General features: G+C 40.7%; 1 protein-coding gene across 1 annotated transcript in view; it reads left to right on the forward strand.

Moving 5' to 3' along the window:
- Positions 1-19240: 19240 nt before the first annotated feature.
- The window catches only part of LOC150091117 (uncharacterized), a 241223-nt gene continuing 235401 nt past the window's right edge, over positions 19241-25062 (forward strand). The window contains exon 1 of the mRNA XM_090384939.1: positions 19241-20508. Coding sequence (XP_090241065.1) covers positions 19241-20508 — 1268 coding nt within the window. The remainder of the gene's footprint in view (positions 20509-25062) is intronic.

Here is a 25062-nt window from a genome sequence, read left to right on the forward strand (position 1 = left end):
GCTTTGTCGGGTATTGTTTCGTAAAGAGGGAAGATTTTCTGGAGATCGTAAGTTCTTGACATTAAGTTTATTTTTTTGCTGACCCTAGTAAAGCTTACAGGGTGGGATTAAGTGCCTGGGGGCACTTTTTTGTAGTTTTTTTTTTTTTTTTGTTTTTCCTCTCTCCAAGATGAATTATTACATTCGTGAAAAAACTCTGGAGTTTACTCTGGACACGGAATACGAACCGAGGCAGGTAATAGAGGGATTAGCAAAATGCGTGAGCCTGTCGAGACTACAGGGGTTTACTTTGTTACCTCTGAGGAAGTATCAAGTAGTATGTAAGGACCATGTGACTAGGGACACACTGCTTAGAGGGTTTCCATTCGAGAACAAAATGATACACCCCCATTTGGTGGGCAGTATCAGGAAGTATATAACCATAGAACGGTATCCGATCGAAATACCAAATACATATTTAAAAAGTGCATTAGACGCATACGGGAACGTTACACGGATAGAAATGCACGCGTGGGAGGGTTTTCCCGAGCTATACACAGGCAAAGTCACGATTCAAATGGAAATGAGGAAGCCGGTCCCCAATATCATATATGTTATGGGAAACCGACTAGTTTTAAACTACAGAGGGGTGGAAAAAAAATGTTTGAAGTGCGGCAGTTCGGACCATCTAGGGGCGAATTGCACAAAAGGGCGGTGTTTTAACTGTAGAGAAATTGGGCATATCAGCAGCGACTGCCCAAAACCATGCAGCAAATGTGGTGATACAAACCACAAAGCAGGCAACTGTTCAGTGAGGTCATACGCAGATGCCACTAGAGGAGGGGAGGAAAAAGAAAAGAGTCCGAGAGAGGGAAACATGGTTATTCTAAAGCCACAGGGAGGGAAAAAAATTCCATTGACAGAATCAGTGAATTTAATAACAGAAACAGAGGAGGGGGCCACAGACATAAAACAAGTCACTCCCACCTCAATGGAAACAGAAGAAACAGCAAGAGGGCAGAAGAGGGGAGAAAACGGAGAACGAGAACAGGTTGAAGGAGGGGGGGAAAAGAGGAAGAAGCAAACCACAGAGGAAGACAACATCGTTGCAGAAGTTCTAGCGAGTCGAGTTCAGAGGACTCCGAAGGGGAAGGGCCGTTAGGGGAAGGCAGAGAAAAGCTAATCGGGGTACAGCATTTAACGAAATATGTACCGGTAGGTCAGGAAAAGCTGGGGGTAAAGTTATCACAATGGGAGCAAAGTCTGGGGAAACCCAGAATAACACTAGAGCAAACCGGAGAGGGAAAAATGGAGAGAATACAATTTATGTGGAGGGATATTTTCTTCGGCAATTTGGTAGGACAGACCCTTTTAGGAATCACACAGCAATTAAGTAACTCCCGAATCAAATGGATCGCGGGGCAAGAACAAGAGCTGGGTAAAATCCTGTACGGCCTTAGCATGTCCCAAACAAAATAGGTGAAATCCCTTGGCAGATCCATTATCAGTACACATGGTAATTATCGGAACATTGAATGTCCGTGGTTTTTCCCAGGGGCACACGCAACATCACATCTGGAGAATGACACTATTAATGGGTATCAGAATTCTATTTATCCAGGAAAGCCACATGCACAATATCTTGCAAGTGCAAAAATTTCAAAATCGATTTAAATGTTTAAGCTTTTGGAGCTTTGGCACAAGTAATGCCAGGGGGGTTGGCATTATAATCCTACCACCCATTGTAGGAAGGTTTCGCAACCTTCAAAGAGATGTGGAAGGCAGGGTAGTCTGCATAGATTGGAAACTAGATTCCCATACAATCCGGTTGATAAACGTATATGCGCCAAACGATGCCCCAGAACGGGTACGGCTAATTAACAATCTGCGCCCATTTATGATGGGCACACGTTGGAATATCCTTGGGGGCGATTGGAACTGTGTCCTAGATCCAGTTAAGGATAAGACCGGCACGGGGGACCCTACAAAGGGGAAAGGGGGCGCTCTGGAATTGCACGACATTTGTCTAAAGTGCGATCTCATAGATGTATGGCGTTGGCACAATCCCACAGCACACGGTGCAACGTGGACTAGGGGTACAGTAGGCACAAGAATTGACCGCATGTATGCACCAAGGGATATGGCAAGCAAAGCTACCAGAGTTAGGCATGTAAATATTTCTGGGACACGCCCCCTGACGGATCACAAATTGTTAATAATGAACCTCCCGCTAGGCGCAACAATAGACTATGGCAGAGGCACTTGGCATTTAAACTCAGCTCTCTTGCAGGACGGGTGGCATAACGTCGAAAGTTTAACGCATGAGCTGGTGCAGTCTGAGGATTGGAGATGGGAGAAGTGGGCAGATTTTAAGCAGGCTGCAAGAACATCATTCCAAAAGACAGCTAAGGAAAGAGGGGTGGAAAGGAAAAAAGTGCTAAGGCATTTGTGTGAAGTAAGGCGATTGTTAAGCTGCTGTCATGATGAAATAGGGGTACAGCAAGTGCAAAAGGAAATACAGCTACATCTGGAAACACAGGCAGAGAACAAAGCAGTCCAGATGCGACTGCGATATAGGCTTGCCGACAAGAGGGCAGGGTTGATTTTCGATCAGTACAACAGGATGCAAACGAGCAACAGCCCCATACAACAGATCCAAGTGGGATCACGTCAGTACGATACCACCAAAGACATCATGGAACACTTCAATGAAGTATACAAACAGTTGTATGCAGCATTTCTAGGGCCAGCGTTACCAACTAGCTGGGAGATGTCACGGTTCTCTGAGGCTCAGCAACAGGAGCACAACCAGCCAATCTCTTTGAAGGAAGTTTCCACAGCCCTGCGAGAAATGAAAGCAAACAAAGTGCCAGGCCCAGCTGGAATAACAACAGACTTCTATAAGAAAGCTTGGAAAAAGGTGGGGCCAGTTTTGGCTACAATTCTTTCTGACTTCTTCATGTCGGGTAAAGTTCCGGAAAGCCTTCTGGAGGCTCAGACGATATTCTTAAGAAAGCAGGGGAGAAGGGGTGAAGAAGTGGGAGATCGGAGGCCGATTTCGCTATTAAATGTAGACTATAAACTGTACGCTAAAGTATTGAATAATCGCCTCAAAAGACATTTAGGATCCATTATAGGGGCAAACCAGACATATGGAGTGCCAGGCAGATCCATGGGAACAAATTTGATTTTCTTGAGGGACCTGCAACCATATTGTCAGAAGAAAGACAACAGCATAATCCTAGTGGTGCTTGATATAGAGAAAGCCTTTGATAAACTGTCTCAGAATTATCTTCAAAATCTGTTGTATACTGTACAGGTGGGTTCACAGTTAAGAGCAGCCATCATCAGTTTATACAAAGGAGCTACCACCACTCTAGCAATCAATGGATACAGCTCGGATAAAGTAAAACTGGAGAGGGGGGTGAGGCAGGGCTGCCCACTAAGCCCTGCTCTCTTCTCAATGGCGCTGGAGCCCATACTCAGGCAATTAGACAATTCCAGTAATATCAAAGGAGTCCATCTTCCTGGATCGAATCCCGATTGCAAATACATAGCCCATGCGGATGACGTCATACTAACCATGTCTGATCGCAGCTCCTTGCAGAGTGCGCTGGACTTGTTCGGTTACTTCAGCCTGGCAAGTGGCCTATGTCTTAATAAGCATAAAACAAAATGTCAACAATGGGGGAAGAATGCTCCACTACAGTTACCAGTGGGCCTCTCCTTCTCTGCGGAGCCTATTACCATTCTGGGAGTGCCTTTCGCAAGACGACCAAAAATAACAACCCGACAACTATTAAGCGCCTTGGAGGAAAAAATCGGCCAATGGAACCTAGGCCTGCTGTCGTTCTCTAGAAGAGTAACAATCATATGGATGATTCTCATCCCAATGGTGATGAATATCGTGACGGTCACCAACTTCAAATATATCACGCAAAAAAGGTTGCACAGAAGGCTATTCAAATTCTTTTGGAACAATGGGCAACAAGAGGTGACGCAACAAAGGTTGCATTGTAGAAAAGCGCTCGGCGGTTATGAAATGCCACAACTAAAGTGGCTACGGTGGGCGTACATAATGAAACATGTGCGAACGGCCCTGTGGGACACGCATGTAGCTTCCTCTCTAATAGAATATCATATGGGAAGGTTTACAAAGTTGCTAGGAGTAGAATATACAGGGTCTGCGGCAGAAATAATACCACCTTTCTACAAACTGATCATCAAATATCTCCAGCAGCTATCGGCAGCAGGTTTAGACATGGGGACAAAACTAAAAGTCTCAAAAATCTACTGGCAACTGTTTGACTTGTACATGCAACCAGTACAAAATCCCCGAGCGTGGCACAGCTTAGACGAAACCCAAATGTTTAAAAATCTTCGCAAACATATAGGGTATGGGTCAAGAAGTGACTTAGCCTGGAGAGTGATTTACGGGCACCTGCCGGTGGAAGTAAACAAAGCTAAGTTCCGAGGACACTCGAACACAGAGTGTCAATATTGCAAAGCGCGGGAAACAGTAGACCATGCGTTTTTCTCCTGTCCAGCTGTACAACGAGTCTGGAACAAGGTCCACAAAATCATGAAAGTACCGCGATTAACAAGAGATCAGGTACTATTTTTGCAATTTCCGGAGGCGGTCTCCAGAGCTACACACATCTTGATGTTCTTAATAAATGAAGGAAAATACCAAGCGTGGAAGATTAGGAAGAGAAAAACAGAGGGAACATGCATAGAGATATACAAACACACTATCCGATCCATGTATGCTGCAATTAGGAGATTGCTGATGTTGGAACTACTTGAATTGGGGAACCAGCAATTACTAAAACAATGGTGTTACCCTACACCACTATGCCGGCTAGTGAACAACGAGGTGTACGTGCAGCTTAGGTGGTAAAGCTTAGAAATCTTCTTAGCTTAGGCTAGAAGGGATATGGACCAAGCTGGCTGCAAGCAAATGGTCCCTCTCCCGATAATGCGGCGGCTTACGTTTAGAGTGAAGTCGTGTAAGAATGGAAGAATGAAAGAGGTGGAGGACTTGAGAATTCATGTAGGGCAAGCCAACTCCAGGCGGTTGCTTGCGTAGCGGGTAGTCACATGGACAGGGCCCTCCACGGAATGTTTCCGAGTGAGCTTAACCCAATTGGGATATAAGATCATTTTAATAACTTCAAATGAGATTTTTTTTTTTTTTTCTTCGAGAAGCAATGGATACCTACCCACCCACTGAGGAGGGGCCAAATAGCCCTGAAACGACGTTTGCCTGACCGGCCTTATGGCCATTGAAGTTCCTCGAATGGGCAGCAGCAGACCCCCTCATCGGGGAAGGGCTGCCCATCCGACGAACATGAAATCACGTGAATGAGCTGAAATAACTGCCCCTTTCCTTCTTCATCGACGATCTTCTTCCTCTACCTCTCTTACTATCACTTTCCTACCTCTTTATTGCTCTCTTGTTCTAATAGGGGCAGTGTTTGGATAACTGAGAAATCATTATCCCTTACCTTTTTTTCAAACGATAGTCTAGTTTGTGAATTGTTTCGTTCATTGGTGTTCTACTCGTTCTGAAGGTTGAAGAAAGTGTACGATCACATCAAGAGGTTAGCGGCGGTCCTTTCAGCTGAGGTTTCCCCGTTGTGGGGAACCTCCTTTAGGTGGGTAGTAAGTGATTGATTTTTTTTTTTGTTTTACGTTTTTTTGGAATTTATTTCTGCCAAGTTAGATATTTTCGTTTTGCTGGTGTCAGGCAGGACACGGGATTTTTTAATTATTCATTTTCCTTAAGGAACCGAGATTAATTATGGCACAGTTCTTTTTTAGAGAAAGAACAGTGGAGTGTCAGACTACAGAGGTTTGTCCAATTAGAGAGGAAATGCGGGGAGTGACTCAGGTTGTTTCGGTTCACGAGATAAAAGGATTAACTCCATTACCGAGGCAGAAATATCAGTTGGTCTTGAAAACAATAGAGGCAAGAGAAAAGGTTTTGAAAGGGTTTTCTATTAGAAACGTAACGATCAAACCTGTTAAAATTGGTAACATACGCAAAGTGATTACTATTGACAGGTTTCCGGTAGAAATGTCTAACAGTCCTGTCGAGAGTTTTTTTAACAAGTTTGGTAAGGTTGTTAAGATTCATAGGAAAGAATATGAGGAAGGGCCAGGCGTGGAAACAGGTACGGTGCAAATTCATACTGACATGAAAACGCCCGTGCCAAACATCATCGATTTGATGGGTCATAGGTTATTAATAAATTATCCAGGAGTTCAGAAAGTTTGCTTGAGGTGTGGAGGTAAAGACCATTTGGGAGCAGAATGCCAAAAATCACGTTGTTTTAATTGTAATGGCACCGGTCATATTACGGCCAACTGCCTTAATAATTGTAAAAAATGCGGAGCTTCCACGCATAAATTCATTCAATGTCTGGAACGCACATTTGCCGAAAGATTTGCTGGTGGGGGAGGACAGCAGAAAGCGGGCGAGCCACTAAAAGATATGCCTAACGCTGAGAGCGCGAAAACTATAGTAGCGCAGAGGATGAGGCGCAGATTAAAGAAATCACACCAACGTTTACAACAGCGTACGATATGTCGGTAACACAATCGGAACACGCAGAATAACCGAGGAAAACACAGTACAAAATGTACATAAACGGGGAGAGAAGGAAGAAATAAGCGGTAAAACTAAAAGAGCAAAAGGGGGAACAGAGGAAATTCAAGAAGAGACCGAAACAAAACAAATAGAAGGAGAAGAGGTATCAATTTTGTCAGGCGGTAAGAAAGATTGCAAAACACTTTCGGGGTCTGATTCGGATTCAGATGGCATACAAACGAGGGGATACGAAGTAATAGAATGGTTAAATGTAATAGGAAACACAAAAGAATACAGGGAATATAGGCGAAGCTTGGCGGAAATTGTTAAAACTCGAGGAGAACCGAATTTTCTTTGGAATGAAAACGAGGAGGGTCGGGTAGTTAATATTCAGTTCACCTGGTGTGATTTCGGTATTTCTAATATTAAAAACAAGAATGTTGCAGATCTCACCGTATTGCTCACTAGTAACAAGTGAAAATTAAATGCGGAACATAGGAATATCTTAGCAGAAGTTCTAGTAAAGTTCTGCTCATAATGTCCTGAATAACATTTATGTCGTTAAATGTACAGGGTTTGAGAACGATTAACAAACAAAGGATGGTATGGCAAATTATGATGGACATGGGGGTGAAGATTTGGTTTCTACAAGAAGCCCACTTCGCCAGCTTAGCAGACACCCAGCAGTTTCAAAACAGATACCGGTTGTTAGGATTTTGGAGTTTTGGGACAAATCGATCCACAGTGGTGGGAATAGTAGTGGTTCCTCCAATTTTAGGGACTGTACGACTGGCAGGTAGGGATACAGAAGGTCGGGTTGTGGCAGTGGATTGGAGTTATGGGGGGCGCACAATTAGACTAATCTGTGTCTATAGTCCAAATTCCACTTTAGAAAGGAAAATTCTGTTTCAGGGGCTGGGCAACTATATGAGGGGGGGGTGCAGTGGATTATAATGGCAGGGGACTGGAACTGTTCCTGACCCCATTATGGACAAAATTCTGGCGGGTTCCCCGCATCATGGTACAGGAGGGGTTCATGAATTAATCGAGGTTTGTACTAAATTAGACTTGGTAGACGTCTGGAGGGAAAAAAATCCGGGGAAAAGAGCAGCCACGAGAATAACCAATAATATAGGATAGATCGCATTTATGCAACAAGTCAGTTGAAGGATAAGATAACAATGATACGGCATGTGAAATTTGCAGGAGGTCGACAAGTTTCAGATCACATGGCAGTAATGTGGAAGGGAGATTTATTTACTAACGTTAGTCTGGATAATGGCTATTGGAAGCTCAACCCAGCAGTTCTGGAGAGAGAGAGGACTGGGACTTTACAACAGTTATTAAACAGATAGTAGAGCAAGGTAGAAATGAGTGGGAAATGTTGGCGAAAATTAAAGAAAGTGCTAAATCATTTTATTACTCCAAAATTAAGGAAAGAAACGAACAACGCAGAAATAGACTGAAAGATCTCCTACAAGAAAAAAGAATTTACCACCGGTGCCGGGATGAAAGTGCAACAGCGGAAGTACAAGCGATTATTGACGGTATAATATTGGAAGAAGAGAAAGAAAAGGCGCGAAAAATACAGCTGAAATTTAGGGAGGCTGACAGTCCTTCAGCTGCGTTTTACCAAAGAAGACTAATGTTAAATAATTTAGCCAAAACTATTCAGGAAATTACAGACGATGACAACACACATTCAACAACGCTAACTATTATGAATAGTTTTGTAAATTACTATGAAAAAGAGCTTGCTTTGCAAAAAAAAGAGAGAGACAACTCCATTTGGACGATTGGACAATTCACACCCGAGCAAAAAGCATTACAGGACAGGGAAATAATTATGGGGGATCTAACAGTGGCTCTAAAATCATGTAAATTACGACGCGTGCGGGGACCGGATGGTTTGGGGGTTGAATTTTATAAGAAATTCTGGAACTTGTTAGCGCCTCTTCTTCTGGCCGCCTTTAACAAATTTTTTCAGGAAGGGGTTGTACCCGAAGGCTTTTTAAATGCCTATACTACTTTCATTCCGAAGCATGGACGGGATTTAACGAAAATTGCTAACTGGAGACCTATAACGTTGGCTAATTGTGACTATAAAATATTTGCAAAGATTTTAACAACTAAATTAAAACGCGACGGAACCCAGGTAGTTAGAAGCAGACAGTGCTACGGTATACCGGGGAGGCGGATAGAATATAACCTTTGGCTATTAAAAGATATATTAGAATATCGGAAACGAAAGAGTTACAGTTTGCGTTAGTTGCAATCGACCTAGAAAAGGCTTTCGATAGAATCGACCACGACTACCTTTTCTCTGTAATTAAAGATACGAACGTAGGATCTCAGTTGTTTACAGTCCTGAGAAATCTATATACACGTAGTAGCACGCGACTTTTGGTAAATGGAGAAATTTCGAAAAACATTAAAATTGATAGGGGAGTAAAACAAGCATGTCCGCTTAGTCCTTTGTTGTTTGCGTTAGCACTGGAACGACTACTGGGAAGAATATTATTTTTTTTATTTATTAACACACAACTGTATATACATTCTCAAGTTATCTTAATCAATTTACATACAATATTAATCAATTTATATACAATATTTATATACAGATTTATATACATGCTCTTATATATACTGTAGTCTTTCTGTACATTGATTGTGTGTGTCCTGATATGAAGGGTGGCTCCTAGACACAAGCCCATCTCCACCTTTTACTCCTGAGAAAGCTCAGAACGTCTGCAAGACAGGCCTGAAAAAAAGAGCATTATGTCAGGCCATTTCGCCACCAGGGATTAACTAACACCTGGATCCACCATTCTCTATGTGTGCTGTAATGCACAAATCCTGCACCTACCGGAAGTAGTGCTATACTGGTAGGTGCCAGCAATCCCGCCCCCAAGGCTGCCCAAACTTGGAGGCCAGCGAAAAAAAAAAAATAATAAATAAAAATAAAATAAAAAATAAAAAGAAAAATTTTCCAACTAAGAATAATGTACACTTGTTGAAAAAAAAAGCAACATTATACGATTATTTACATGCAAATAGCAAATACATACACTTACATTAACTTAACACTTAGAAACATTAACATTAACATTATCTCCACTTTAGAGTCCATCCACAAATGCAAGCCTGAATTGGGTGTCCAGGAGCAGAAGATCATCTCGCTGTAGACAAGAAACATCCTATAAAGATGACATTACACGAAGTGTTCTGTCGTCAAATGTGCAGCACTTCCCTTAATTGGTATCCTGCAATAGATTTCTTAGCTCCTGTCTTCTTTTAAAAACTTTGGCCGAGAATTCCTGAAGCAAAGCAAAGATGTCCCACCTCTGAACCAAGAGAGGTAAATTATTCTCCGTGAGGTTTGGCAACCTATTTAGTAATTCCTGCCTGTCTGAAGTATACAGTCCGGATTCAAGGATGACATGTCTCCAAGATTCCACCTCACCGCACGAACAGTAGGGGTCAGGTTCTAATCCTCTTTCAAATAGTTTGGCCCTTAAGCCATGTCCAGTGATTAAGTAACTCGTTGTCATGGTGGGAGCAAACCAAGACGACACCCTCCTGTCCATTGCAAAGCTTACGGCTGGAATGAAGCCTCTTGTAATGGTTCCATACTCACTCAAATCCCAACGTTGCTGCCAGCAATTCACAAGCTCGCCCCAAATTCTACGTTTTTCCTCCTTTATGTTGTTATTTGGATTAGAGGTGATATTCAATATTTGTAACGCCCTTCCCTTCTTTAAGTTATATACAATACCTCGGAAAATAATGTGTAAATCCAAGGGGATGGTACCTGCAATAACCTGTAAGGCATTTGTCGACACTGTCCTTGGAGCGCGTATAACTGTAAGCAACATTGTACGTTGCAGGGACAGAAGCTTGGCTTTAGTTGTAACCTTGGTAGCAGCCGCAAACCAAATACCAGCACCATAATCTACAATGGGAAGAAATATCGTCTTGTAGTACAATACCAGAGTTTTTTTGGATAAACCCCATTCCTTGCGGGAAATTCTAACAACTGCAGCTACGAACTTTTTGATTTTTTCATTGATTTTAGTGACATGTACATGAAACCTGAGACGATCATCTAAAGTTAAACCCAGATATTTGGTGATCTGTACATATGGAATTTGAGTACCATATAGGGTTACCTTTGGCGGCCTTCCATAATCGAAGTGGTGTTTAAACACCATGAAATTGGTCTTGGTGACAGAAATCTTTAGTTTATTCAAACCCGCCCATGCCACTAAATTATTCAAAACTGACTAAATTTTTTGTTCGAGAATTTGTCTTGATCCTCCCTGCACCGCCACCACCAAGTCATCTGCATATGCAACTTTGATGAACTCATCGCTATCCTTCGTGAGCCACTGGTCTAGCACTGCATTCCAAAAGAGAGGTCCCAAGACTGAACCTTGAGGGCATTCTCTTGAAACGGTAGTCGTGTATGATAAATGCTTTGCACATACTCTAACTTGTCGATCCTTAAAGTAAGATCTGAGGACTCTGAACAGGTAGTCATCACACTTTGCCAGTTGCAGTGACCTGAGAGCACTCTCCCACCAAAGGGAATCGAAAGCGCCCTCAAAGTCAATAAAAACAGCAAGAACATATTTGCTGTTTGCCTCCTGAATGTAAGTCAGCAGGGTTGAGATTGCGTCCTCAGTGGAACGTCCTTTTTTGAATCCAAACTGGCAATCAGAGGAGAGATTATGTTCTGTAAATAATTTAAAAATCCTTGGGGCAATCATCCTTTCAAATAATTTGCCAAGATTTGCCAATAAAGAGATTGGCCTGTATGCTCTGGGGTTTGTTTTTGGCTTTCCCGGTTTATGCAAGATTTTTAAGAGCGCAAGCTTCCATTCGAGAGGGAAAAGCCCTTCTAGCAGGCATTTATTAAATAAGTTTAATAAAATCTCAGGGAAGAATTCATAAAATTTTCCAATTACTTGATTCTCAATGAGGTCAATGCCAGGACATTTTTTATGGTTCAATTTAGCTACTGCAGCACCTAGCTCAAGCATATTAAAAATGGCAGTTTCGGTTGTCCCCTTATATTCACGATTAATGCGTCTAATTTCCGCTTGATCAGGGCTGTCCATAAACGGCAAATCTTCCGGAAATAGGCTACTCACTATCCCTTCGACTGTAGATTCCCAGTCCGAAGTTTCTTGATTCTCTCTAATTATCGTGTTGTAAATTTCACCACACAAAAGTTTATTTCTTGAAAGCTTATAGATTATACCCCAAGGGTCAGCATTTCCTGTTTCCTTCACCAGACGTTTCCAACAATTTGCCTGCTATCAGCAATTGCTTTATGGTACCTCTTCCTCAAGTCTCTGTAATCATTTTTCAAAGCCTGAGTGTCTGCGTCCGATAGATGCCTATTCCTTTGGTATGCTTTTCGTGCTTGTTGAGTTTGTTGTCTCAATTCAGCTAGTGTCGAAGACCACCATGGGACAGAAGTTCTTCCTGTCTGTTTTCTTTTCGTCGAGTAGGCCATCGCTTGATATAAATGATATTGAACCAGAAAAACATATTCTTTTGCTGTTAAGGTGTTAATGATTACTTTGTTATCTCCATTAAAAATTGTATTCAGATATTCACAAAACTTGGTCCAGTTCACCCTGTCCATCCGAAAACGCCTTAAATCCCTTATTGTTATATTCACTTGCCTATCCTCCGGTAAAATCGAGAAGGTGATTGCTCGATGGTCACTATTAATTAGATACGGATTGACGTCCCAATTTTGCACCCTATCCACGAGATTAATGGAGGTTAAAGTAGCATCTATATTAGATTCACCATTTGTCGTCGAGAATGTATATGGTTTATTTGGCAAGTTCTTTACACAGAGATTATGATCCAAGATCAGATCAACCAACTGCTCGCCTCGAGCATCAGAAAAGCCGCTGTTCCAAAGTGTAGACTTAGCGTTGAAATCTGCTGTAATTAGTAAGTTTTTAGCTGAAAATCTGCTACATACCCTGTCAAGTCTGTGTAAGGCTGGCTGAATATCTTCTGAGGGAGGAAAATACTGGGAAACCAGATAAAACGACTGGTGCCTGGAGGAAACCAGGATACAAACTGTGGTAGCAGAACATTCACTTGAGATAGTTGTTATTACTAGTTCACTGTTAAAGATAATTATGGCGGCCTTGGGTCGATCGTCACTTGAGGCAATAATCCTTGCCGAAATTGGATATCCTATAACTTTATACGCTGAACCCCCTACCTGAGAAGAGTAATACGGTTCTTGCAAGCATACAATATCAAACCCCAGATCATCAGCAGCTTTCCTAATCTCGTCCGCCGCTGCACGAGATCTTTGCCCATTAATCTGAAGAATTTTTATTTCGCCGTATTGCAGGTTAACACTTGTTGAATCAATTACCGTTGTATTATTCATGTCTGGTTCTTCGGTCTGTCAATTCAACAGCTTTAAGATACTCAGGGCATTTATTATCCCTGACCGAGTGATTACAATCCCTACCTCTACGTTTACAATTAACACACTGTGGTGGTTCCTCCTTGTGAATACAGTCAGAAAAAACATGGCCTCCACCCCCGCAGTGGCCACAAGATACAGCTTTATGGGAACAGAACTGCGCACTGTGACCATGTCCTAGACATCTGAAGCATTTGCTTACAAGTGTAAACTTACGAAATCTATGTGACGTGAAACCTAGATAAATTTTGTCACTCTGATCACGTGTCCCATAAGGCGTGGGCTGAAACCAATAACCCAATTGGTCACTCTGGTTCCGGTGCCAGAGTTAAATCTGAATGTAATCTCATTCTTAACTTCCTCCTGGCTAAAACCAAAGTCTTTTAAATTTTTATTAATTAAATCCTCCAAAATATCCTCCTTAGAATATTCCTTCGGGACACCGTAGATCAAAATTGTAGGATCGGACAATCTGGGTTTTTCTATTGATAATCCTGCTTTTTTTAATGCAGAAGCACTTGAGATCTTCTTGGCATCATCAGGATTTGTTGTCTCTAACAACACACCTTTATTTCTCAAAAGACGTACACCCTTGATTTTCATGTCCTTGTGATCTTTTTTAATCACTTCAGTAACTGCCTTCCTGATATCCTGGCTAGACGCCAGGGAAGATTCTGCTGAGGGCCTAAGTATTAGTATGTTTTCGGAATCAGAGATCCCACTTCCGGAATCCATCCTATCTTCACCAGCAATTGGTCTGCCCGAAGAAGCTGCCACCTCCACTGAAGACGTTAGCAGAGGAATCTCTGTTATTTCAGGAGTCTGTCTATTTCGCTTTGTCCCACCACGAACAACTTCCGTAAAAGTCTTATGAGGATGTAGATCACGTTGGATCTGTATCATCTTGTCCAAAAGACCTGCTCTGATTTCCAATTCAGATGCTTTGGTCTTAAGTCGTTCATTGTCAATTAAGATTGCGGTGGTAACTGCCTCTAGATCCGCCCATAGACTATGAATGCGGTTAGAGGCAGACTTAGTTATCTTGCTAGAATCCTTTGATAGAAACTCTCCCAGAGCTTTCCTGATTTTGGCAACCGTCGCATATACAATTGAAGCATTCAAAGACCCACCCAGGTCCAATCCCTCTGTTAGAGAAAGATCTTCAGAAGATTCTGTTGGAATCGAGTTACTATCGACAATGACCATCGGCGGCTCAGAAGCCAACGAAACAGAGGGACTCTCCACCACAATGTTTTTATCTCCTCGAGCTTGAGTAATTCTAGGAGTTATGGGAGTTTTCTTCCCCCTGCATCCCTTTTTTTTCTTAGATGAATCCGTAGACTCTGATCCAGAAGAATTCTCAATGTCAATATCTTGTGTTACTGGGAAGAATAGACAGAACTGAAGCCATTCAGGGGATACCGTTGCCAAAGCCGGCAGAGCAGTGTAAATGTATAGTGTATGCGGATGATGTTACCGCCACTCTCACTACGAGTTATGCGGTGCAAAAATTTATGTCACTCGTTACTTCTTTTGGTAAAAAGTCAGGGTTAAACAGAAACGAAGATAAAACTAGGATAAAATTGTTAGTGGAATGGGTACATCGGCCTTTACCACAACGAGAAGTGGAGTCGAATAAATCGATTCAAATATTGGGAGTTCCGTTTAGAGAGAGTCCCATGCTACCTGTAGGAGGGTTCACCACTAAAATACGGGAAAGTTTAAAAGAGTGGGAAGTGGGACAATTTTCTTTTGAGAACAAATCCATTATTGTTAGAACCGTAATTCTTCCTAAAATCTTATACACGGTGTTTATAACAGGAATCACAGCTAGGACAATGAGACGATTTTACGTTCCAACATTTCAGTTTCTATGTGTAGGAAAACGGCAAGAAATAGCGCAGAAATTTTTATTTTTACCGTGGGAAGATGGGGGAATAAGTATTCCAAAAATTCATTTGAGGTGTAGCTGTAAGAGGCTGCTGGATGTGGCTAATATGGTGCAATCTAACCATTTAGTAGCGGTACTGATAAAGTATTTTATGGGATTTAATACAGCCTTAATTAAAGGCGGCAATTATCTAGGGCCAAAAGCAGAGATAATTCCTATATATTACAAAAAAATTCGCGATATGTGCACGCAGTTAAGGGAGAAAGATATAGATCCTTTTAAGGGGGGTTTAAAACAACTCTACTGGACACTGTTTAACTCAGAAAATCCAGAAAGCCAAATTTATGAAATAATGCCCAGTTGGTTTTTAAAAATTTAAAAATTGGCGGAAACTACTCATCGCGTATTGACTTTTCGTGGAGGGTTGGTTACGGAAACATACCAGTGAACGATATCACGTATAGATTTAGTCAGACAGGAAACAGATTATGCCAATTTTGTACCGAAATTGAAACAGTGTACCATTTATTTTATTACTGTCGATTAGCACAGGAAGTTTGGAAAAGAATTTGTAGATTTTTGAGGATGAGACCGTTCACACTAGAGGAAGTAATTTACTTGCAATTCGATCATCCCTTGGGCAAGAAAAAAATGTTCACTATATTTTTAATTACAGAGGCAAAATATCATGTGTGGAAGCTTCGAAAACGGAAAAGGTTTGGGACCTTTAGGGGATATCTTTGGGACTTGAAACAAACAATGTCTGTTTCCATGCAAAGGTTTTTACAGTTGGAAAAATGGCGTTTAGGGTCTGATAAGTTTCTGAAAAGGTGGGGAGAGCCACCTCTTCTGTGCAGTTTGGTTGGAGATGAGGTTCATCTAAAATACTGGTTTTAGTTATTTGAGGAAAAAAAAAAAAAAAGCAGCACCTGGGTATATTTTCGTTCATTACAAAGTTCAGTTTTCTTGATAAAAAATCTAGATGTCTTAGGTTCTCATCAAAACAGTTCCATGATATAGGTTTGAATTTTATAACTCAAAATTTGTTTGGTTAAATAGATCTGGTCCAATGGGTTTTTTCACATTTAATTCACAATAGCTTTGAAACGATCGTCTAAATTTAGATTTTTTATGATTTAGATTTGAATTTTATAATTCATTTGTTTGGTTTACTAGATCTGGTCCAATGTGTTTTTTTCACATTAAATTCACAAACGATCGTCTGGGTGGTGGTACGCTGAAAATAAATAACAGTAGCCTTCTCTACTAGAGAAGCGTTATTTATTTGAAGTAATTCAATAGTAGCTATTTTGTTGTGAAGGCAACCACATTATGAGATACAATTAAAACGATGCCTTCTACGCTACAATCGTAGCTCAAATCTATGGGTTAACTATGGTGTATTTACACCGATATCATATAGTTAATTATCAAAACCCATAAGGATTATGCCTAGTGCATTTAATTTTCCAAATAACCTGATACGGAAGTTATATAAAGGGATTTCGTAGATAACACTCGTTACTGAAACATAAATATAGTGTTATAATTGTGTTGGGGTACAAGTTTAGGATTTAATTTTGTACTGAAATTGAAATTTTATTGAAAGTAAATCGAAATCATGACTCAAAGCAGAGCAGCAAAACAAAAGGCGCAAGCTAATTGGAATGCTGTGGCTCAGGGGAGAACTGAGGGGGAGGGGCAGTTGCCCTCTGAATCACAGCCTTTTTAGATGCACTATTTGCTTGATGTTCGCGGACAGTCAGGTATGGGACATGGTACTGCCATGGGGGATTTCTTTGTATGTGCGCGATGCAAGGAGTGTAATAAAATCAGCCGACAACTCGGCGTTGTTATGGGCCTATATGAGGTCTTGAAGGACAGGGTGGATGCCCTCGAAGGATTACAAGTGAGGGGCCCATCAAGCTCTCAGCTGCCCACACTAATGCCAGAGCTTGCACTTGGTCATCGCGCAACACAGCGGCAGCCTTCAAGGCAGAATGCGTTGGTCCCAAAGGAACTAGTAGTTGTTGGTGACTCTATTGTGAGGGAAACAGGAAACATGCTTTGTAAAAAGGATAGGTGGAACAGTACCAGGGTATGTTTGCCAGGGGCAAAGGTTGATGATGTTGTAGAGCGGATAATATCTTTTAAGGGCACAAAAGGTGATATAGTTGTACACGTTGGCACTAATGATATTAAGAATAGGAGACCGACGGAATTACTTAACAAGTACAGGTCACTGATGAAAAAAAGCCGTGAATTAGGGTTGAATTTGAAAGTGTCTGCAATCCTGCCCAGACACGATGTGTCTGGGCAGGATTGCAACCTTTCCAGATCCTGTTGCAGCAGCATAGTGTCAGTAGTGTCCTTGACAACCCTGCCAACCTTTGTATCGTCTGCAAACTTGGACATTAAGCCCGATATACCATCATCAATATCATTTATAAATACAGAAAACAATAATGGACCCAACACTGAGCCCTGAGGGACTCCACTAAAACATCAGTCCACGATGAGCAGTGTCCATTGATTACCACTCTCTGTCTTCTCCCCCTCAACCACCCCTTTATCCATAGCAGCAATTTGCCTCCAATGTCACACTGCTCCAATCTGCAGATCTCTTGCTATTAAGGTTAATGTTGCCAACGTGTCAGCAATATCACCTTTTGTGTCCTTAAAAGACGATATTTGCTGTACAACATCAGCAACTTTCACCCCTGGTAGACATACACTGGTCCTATTCCACCTATCTATTTTGCATAATATATTCACCGTCTCCCTGGCAATAGTCACCAACAAGAACTACTTTCTTTGGGTCAAGCGCATTCTGCTTTGGAGATTGCCTCCGTGTTGCTTGATGCACTGGGGTGAGCTCTGGCGTTGAGTTATTATTATTAATATTATTGGCCATATGGTGCAAGGAAGCCTCAGGCTTGTGCTGCACCAGCCCAAAAAATATTCCCGAGTTACCCTGAGAGACAGAGAGAGAAGTATAAAGGAATCACCAAGAAAGAGAAGAATGATGATATCCAGCTCAGGGCCCTGGGTGTGCCAAGCCCATACTCACCAAATGTGTGCCCCTGGAGAAGTTGGGCAGCTGAGCGCTTCATGGGCCCCTTATATTAATTTCTTCTAGTGCCTATACCAGTGGTTTTAAACCTGGGCTTTTTTTTAATAACGGCACCCTTAAGTGTTTCATTTTATTTTGCGGCACCCCTACTCAATTTTCTGCCTGTTAGATCTGATTCTCTCTCTGTATATATCCGTGTGTGTGTGTATACATACATATATATATATATATATATATATATATATATATATATATATATATATATATAAAATAATAAAAGAATAATATTAAAAAGCTAAGTAATCATATAGTTTGGAGAGTACGAAAATGAAAACAAAACCTTCTTTACACTTTAATTTTTAATATTACATGAATGTAATATTAAAAATATATGTTATATGATATTTATTACAATAATATAATAATAAAAATCACATTTTATATTACAAATTATATATATACACAATATAAATTTATTCTTTATATAGAGATACTAAGTAAACATCAATTATAAAATTAAAAAAACAAAATTAAAAAGATACTGTGCACCTTTTGATAATGAAATAAACATATAAATTTAAAAAAATAATAAATGTAACTAACTTAAACCCAAATTACGTATCACCCGTGAAATTTTGTTGCGGTACCCCTGGAATATTGTTGCGGCAGTCTAAGGTACCATAGCACCCCTGGTTGAAACCACTTGGCTATACCGTAAACCTCAAAATCTCATCTTGAAATAATTTAGAAGAAACTAATTTTTCTCTATGAAAGCCTGGGCTAAGATTGGACCAAGATAAAAACTACTAAATAAAACCGAGACAAGTGCACAATTTTTTTTTTGTATATGTACTCGTATGCACATTCGGTTCGAGAACTGTTTAGCACTGTGTGGTTCAAATACTTTGAGAGAGGGGCGCTAAGTTTTTGGCCTTGACTCATTTAATCTTCACAGATGACGCTGTTGAACTTATTTAGGCTGTGTCATAATATTGCTATTTTGTATGTGTTTGTGGTGAGCGATTATTTTTATTTTTTATATTTTTATTTTTTAAAGTAATATTAACTGGAAGGTTGCCTCATTAAAGCTATAAATGTTGCTCTCTTTTATTTTTGCTATTGTATTAGATCAATTTCTGTGATGCATATATTAACATTAACCGAAGTTTCGTTTTCATCTCCATCCCCATCTAGTTTGCTTTCTTGACCTTTAATTATTATTATTTTTAAAGTAACGAAATGACTGATGACACGCCATACGTTGTTGGCATTACCTTGTCTCCATCGGCAACATTTTATGTTGATGAACCGACCAATTACCGAAGATTATATCCATCAGAAGAGTATTTCAGTCCTAAGAAAAAACCGACATCGTTTCAAATAACGAGCGTTACAGTTCAAGGTTCACGATTAAACAGTGATCTGGATGGTGGTGACGATAGTGCCGATGATTTGGATGAAAGTCACGGAGACGAAATATTGGAGACCTTAAAGGATACTGACGGAGGTGATCAATCGACATTCGATCCAAACATCGATGATTTACCGCCCTGCAGTGGTCCAATAATATTTGCCAACATTGCTTCAAAAAATAATGAATCAGTTTTAAATGTTGGTTTGCCACTTAGTATAAGGGTATCACCAACATTTCCAACCGAAAGCGAACATCTGAATGATGGTGTCACCATGATGATGAGCACTAGCACAACACCAGCTTGTTCACAGATTCCGATCGCGAACCATCATCCAGAGCATTGGCAACATAGATTTAAAATAGTAAAATTAGTAAGTACCGAACCGTTCAAACGTGGCAGGTGGGTGTGTATGGATTTTGTCGACCCTCCAACAGAACATTACGAAGCAAAGAGTGATTTTGTGGGTTCCGCCCATGAAAAGAAGATTTCGCAGCTTGACAGAGTAATGAGCACGCAAAACTGCCTCTTGCCATCAAATAGCACAGTTGCTCATCTGTACGAAATACCTGTTGATCAGTCATATTCATCGAACATATCTTTGGATTCCCAGCTAGCCTGTCAGTCATTATATGGGATTATTTTGCCAGTGAGTAGTAATCAGTCACCCCAAATGTGTGCGGAGAATGGTGGGATTCAAACAGGAAAGACTCATTCAGAAGTGCCCAGATTGATACACCAAAGGACTAAAACTGAAATACATCACTGTGAAGAACAGGCTGGAAGTGAACAAAAGTCAGAGTGCACAGAAGGTCTTATAGAGAGTATGAAATCTTGTCAGTTCTATGGTGATATGTTACTAAACACAAAGCAGTTTATGAAGAACTCATTGTATACTAATACTACATCATCAGAATCCAGTGAAATTGTGCATTGTTTTAATGATAATACTTGTAACAAAATGCAGTTGCTGGACATGTCCAATGGCAACTTACAGTATGTACCACCAGTGGTGAATAATGCTGTTAGTGTCCATTCTTCAGGGAACCAACAGAATATAAATCACGAAAGTATTTGTGATGAGGATTCTGAAAGGTGAGTGAAGTTTATTTGTACAGATGAATAAATCATATTTGTCTAACTGTATATAGTCATAAATCTTAAAAGCAAATTTAAATATTAATTTGTTAATCCAGGTTAATAAACTTTTCATGGAAAATTTCCTTTTGCAGTTTGTCTTCAAACCATCATGACCATGTTAGGATAGTCATCCTAATTTGAGTAGCCACAGAGAAAACTTTTAAAATCTCCCTTAAATGATGTAATTTATTTGGGTAATTTTTATAAAGCATTCTAAGAATATTTTATTGCTGTTATTGAAGCCAAAGAGTTTTCAATATAGTATTAGTAGTGGCAAATGATGCTAGAAAGCAAGCTTATAAAGCATCAGTAAATAAAAAAAAAAAAAAAAAGAAAATCCCACATCACTTGTCCATCCCGCCCTGTAATTTGTCTAGTTCTTCCATGAATTTATTCAAACCACCTACTTCACAACAGATGGAAGATTGTTCCCAAAATCAAACACCTGCTGGTTGAAGGCAAACCTCTTCTACCTCATATTAACGCCGTCCTACCTCAATTTGAATATATACCTGTCATGTATAGTCCAGTCTGGTCATGTCCTGGCCCCTTTATGTCTAGTCTAGTCTAGTCCAGTCTAGTCTAGTCTAGTCAAGTACCCCTCATGTATAGCCAAGAGGAAAAATGCTACCAGCATTGAGCTTTCTCAATCAATTCAGAGCCTTAAACACCTAGTTGCTACATGCTGCAGTTTGCAGAACTGAAGGGTTGTCTTGTTAAGACAACCCTTTCATTCCCTTCAGCAATTTCATTGCCTTTGGGCAATGAAATTGCTGAAGGGCCTGAAAAAATGGGCCCAGCACTAAACCCTGTGGGACTCCACTAATAACTTTAATCCACAAAGAGCAGTGCTCATTAATAACTACTCTCTTACTTCTACCAAAATGCCATTCTTTTTCCAGTGCAGTAATTTGTCCTTAATACCACACTGCTCCAATTTATTCAGTACTCTTTTATGTGCAACAATATCAAAAGTTTTAATGAATTCAAAGTATATGATAGCAGAATTATTTTTTGCATTCATTTCCTTTGTTACTGCCTCATTAGCATTAGTAGTGGCATATGATGCAAGAAAGTGAGCTTATACAGCATCTACAAAAAAAAAAAAAAAAAAAATCACAGTACATCCACCTGTACCCTCCAAAAGTTTGTTGAGTTCTTCCTTGAATTTATTTAAGCTCCCAACTTCCACAATGGAAGATGGAGGTTTGTTCCAGCAATCAACCACTTACTGGCTAAAGACAAATTTCTGTACATCTATTCTTCAACCATCTTTCCTGAATTTGCATATATGTTCCCTCAAGTATGTAATCTGAGCAAGAGGAAAAATCCCATCAGCATTGAGCTTGCTCAAACCATTCAAAGCCTTAAACACATTTAACAGATCAACTAGCAGGTGCCTAGTCTCCAGATGCTGCAATTTTCAGAAAAGCTTTTCTTTGTAAGAGCACCCCCTTGATCCTCTCAACAATCTCATTACCATTCTCTGTACTCATTCCAGCAGCTCTACATCCTTCCTAAAAATGAGACCTCTAGACCTATATGCAGTACTCAAGGTGTGGCCTGACCATTTCCTTATACAAAGGGATAATCACCTTATTCTTGCTTGCAAAATTCCTGTATATCATTGGCAGAATCCCATAAGTTGTTTCTTCACTGGCCAGAGAATTTTCTATCAGACTGCCCAATTATCCTCAGGTGTTCTGCATTTTTCACTACCCTGAGTGTAGTGAAGAATGAAACAGTGGTGAGTGGAACATACCACACAGTTGGTATGTTACTCTGGGGTTACTGTTACCCATATGCAGTACTTTGCGTCAATGTTAAACTTCAGTTACAAAGGAACTGAATGCAATACTTTTATTATCCAGTATGGAGCAAGGCAGGCTGAGGCTTTTGCTGTACCCTCCAAATAAAAATTTCGGAATTACCCTCAGAGAGAGAGAGACATGGATGTGTTTTTGTAAGGGGTGGCTCCTAGAACGTGAGTTCATCTCTGCCTCGTATCTCTGTGAAGGACAGTACCACACAGTAAGAGGGCCAGAATTGTGGTTTGTGTGTGTGTGCGTGTGCGCTGTTCTGACCACTTGGCTACCCAGAAGCATCAATCACCTGGACAAATGATTCTGGGTACTTGTCCACACCACGGGAAGGTGGGCCAGTCCCAATGGAGCACGTACTATCACGATACGAGACTCTGACCCACCTGATGTTGCTAAAAGGTGGGCCAGATTTCTCTGGGGCTCACTCCAGAGAGGAGGAAAAAAAAAAAATCCCATGGTGCAAAAAAAAAAAAAAAAAAAGAAATAAGAAGAGAGCTGTCTGGCACTAGTGACATCCCAGGTGCCGGAACGGAGTGCGAGAAAAAGAAAAAAAAAATATAATAATAATAAAATAAAAAAAAATTAAATTAAGTAATAAAAATAAATAAATAAAAAAAATAATAAACAAAATTAAGGTAAAAAAAATAAAATAAATTTAATCCCACTCCCCGGCTACAGTGAAGAGGAAGAGATAAGTCGAGGTGCCAGCAGAGGAAGAAAAAAAAAAAAAAACAATGAGAGAGTGGGTTTCCATCCTGCATGGGACAGAGTGAAAAAGAAGAAAAAGTAGTCCTAGGCTGCTTCCAGTTCCAGGGCATGCCCCGGAACCAGTGCAGAACGAGGGTTAGAGAAAAAAAAAAAAAAAAAATTGCAGTGAAGTAACAGTCAGTAGAAGTAGTGAACTTTCTGTGACTTTCAGTTTGCAGTGGCATTGTTAATGATTGAGATTTACATGGCAGTGATTGGCGATCACTGTCCTCCTCCAGGCAAATACCTCAGCTGCGAAGGTCTGGAAGGCTTTGAGGTTGTTCTGGGTACATGTCAAGATTCTGCCAATTGATGAAGATCTGCTGAGGGGGAAAAGTCCTCGGTCTTATTCTGGAGACTATTTCTGATGTCGTGGTAATGTATGCATTCCGAAAGCAAGTGTTTCCAACTTTCACTTTGTCCGCAATAACAGTAGGGACTGTTAATGAGTCCTAATGTATGCAGTTTCTCATTTAGAGAACTGTGTCCGGTAATGAGAAAGGAAGATTCGAGGCTGAGGGTAAACCATTGGGCGTTCTTTTTAGTGGTCATAGAGATTACCTCCCGAAGAGAACTCTGAGTTACCACCCCTACAGCAGAAGTATCCCATCTGGTCTGCCATATATTTAAAGGTTTATTGAGACAATGAGATTTCTCTTGCTTTACGTCCGTAGTTAGTGAGAGTTCTATATCCAGGATCGTTGCAGGAATACCTTTTTTTTAACTTGATAGCAGAGTCCCTTGTAGATTGCATAAATGTCAAGAGGGAGGATGCTTGTTATAACTTGGGGAACTGTTATAGAAACTGTATGGCAGATTCGATGGGTCGCCAGTAACATAGCTCTTTGTATAGAGTTTAGCAGGCACCCTCCCTCTTGACTTTTCTTTGAAACCAGCCCCAGCAGCTATTGGGAGAAAGACAGCTTTGTAATAAAGAGGGGTTTGCTTTGAGAGTCCTCACTCACTTCTTGAGATCCTTATAATTGTAGCAGGGAACTCTTTGGTCTTGGAACTCAGATGCTGTAGATGGGGGAAGAAAGACAGGTGGTTGTCTATTATTACTTCCAGGACTTTTGTCTGTTCTGCAAAGGTTAGCTGGGTTCCATTAATTTTGACTTGGGGGGCCTTCGTAAGTAGTTTGTTTTTAAACACCATTATCATAGTTTTGGCACGGTTAATTTGCAATTTGTCAAGTACAGTCCAGGTAGAGAGATGGTGGAATACTTGCTGTGCTGTGGATTTGAGGGCTGCTCTGGAATGACTGGCGACTACAATGGTGAGGTTGTCGACGAATGCTATGATTTTCTTTTTTCAAAACTGTTACTGAACCAGCTCTGGAGTACCATATAACACGAAGGGCCCCCAGGACAGAGCCCTGGGGACACTCCCCTATCCCTATGAATGGATTTATGGACTTGGTGGTATTTTGACTTAACTATTATTGTGCGTCATGAGAAGTAGCTTCTGAATAGCCAGTAAAGATTGTTTGGGCATTCTGCTGTGCGAAGACATTTCAGTGCACTTTCCCACCATATCAAAGGCTCCCTCGAAGTCAATAAACAGAATGAGTTCATATTTGGGTTGCAAAGTTTCCAGATGCAGGATCAATTCAGAAAGGGCATCTTCACATGATCTGCCCCAGGTGAATCCATATTGGTCTAGTGAAATCACATGTTCGAAGAAAGAGATTTGTGATTCGGATGGCCATTAGTCTTTCCAAGGTCTTGCCTAGGTTTGCTAGTAAGGCAATTGGTGTGTATGAATGAGGGTTCGTTATTGGTTTATTTGGTTTTGGTATCATGCGGAGCAGCACAACCTTCAAGGGCTGGGGAACTTTTATTGTTAGAGGCATTTTGTGAGAGAGAGAGAGAGAGAGAGAGAGAGAGAGAGAGAGAGAGAGAGAGAGAGAGAGAGAGCGTGCCCCCCCCCCCCATGATAA

The sequence above is a fragment of the Mastigoproctus giganteus genome, chromosome 1, assembly GCF_048544385.1.
Source record: "Mastigoproctus giganteus isolate SK-2022 chromosome 1, ASM4854438v1, whole genome shotgun sequence".
Lineage (NCBI taxonomy): Eukaryota > Metazoa > Arthropoda > Arachnida > Uropygi > Thelyphonidae > Mastigoproctus > Mastigoproctus giganteus.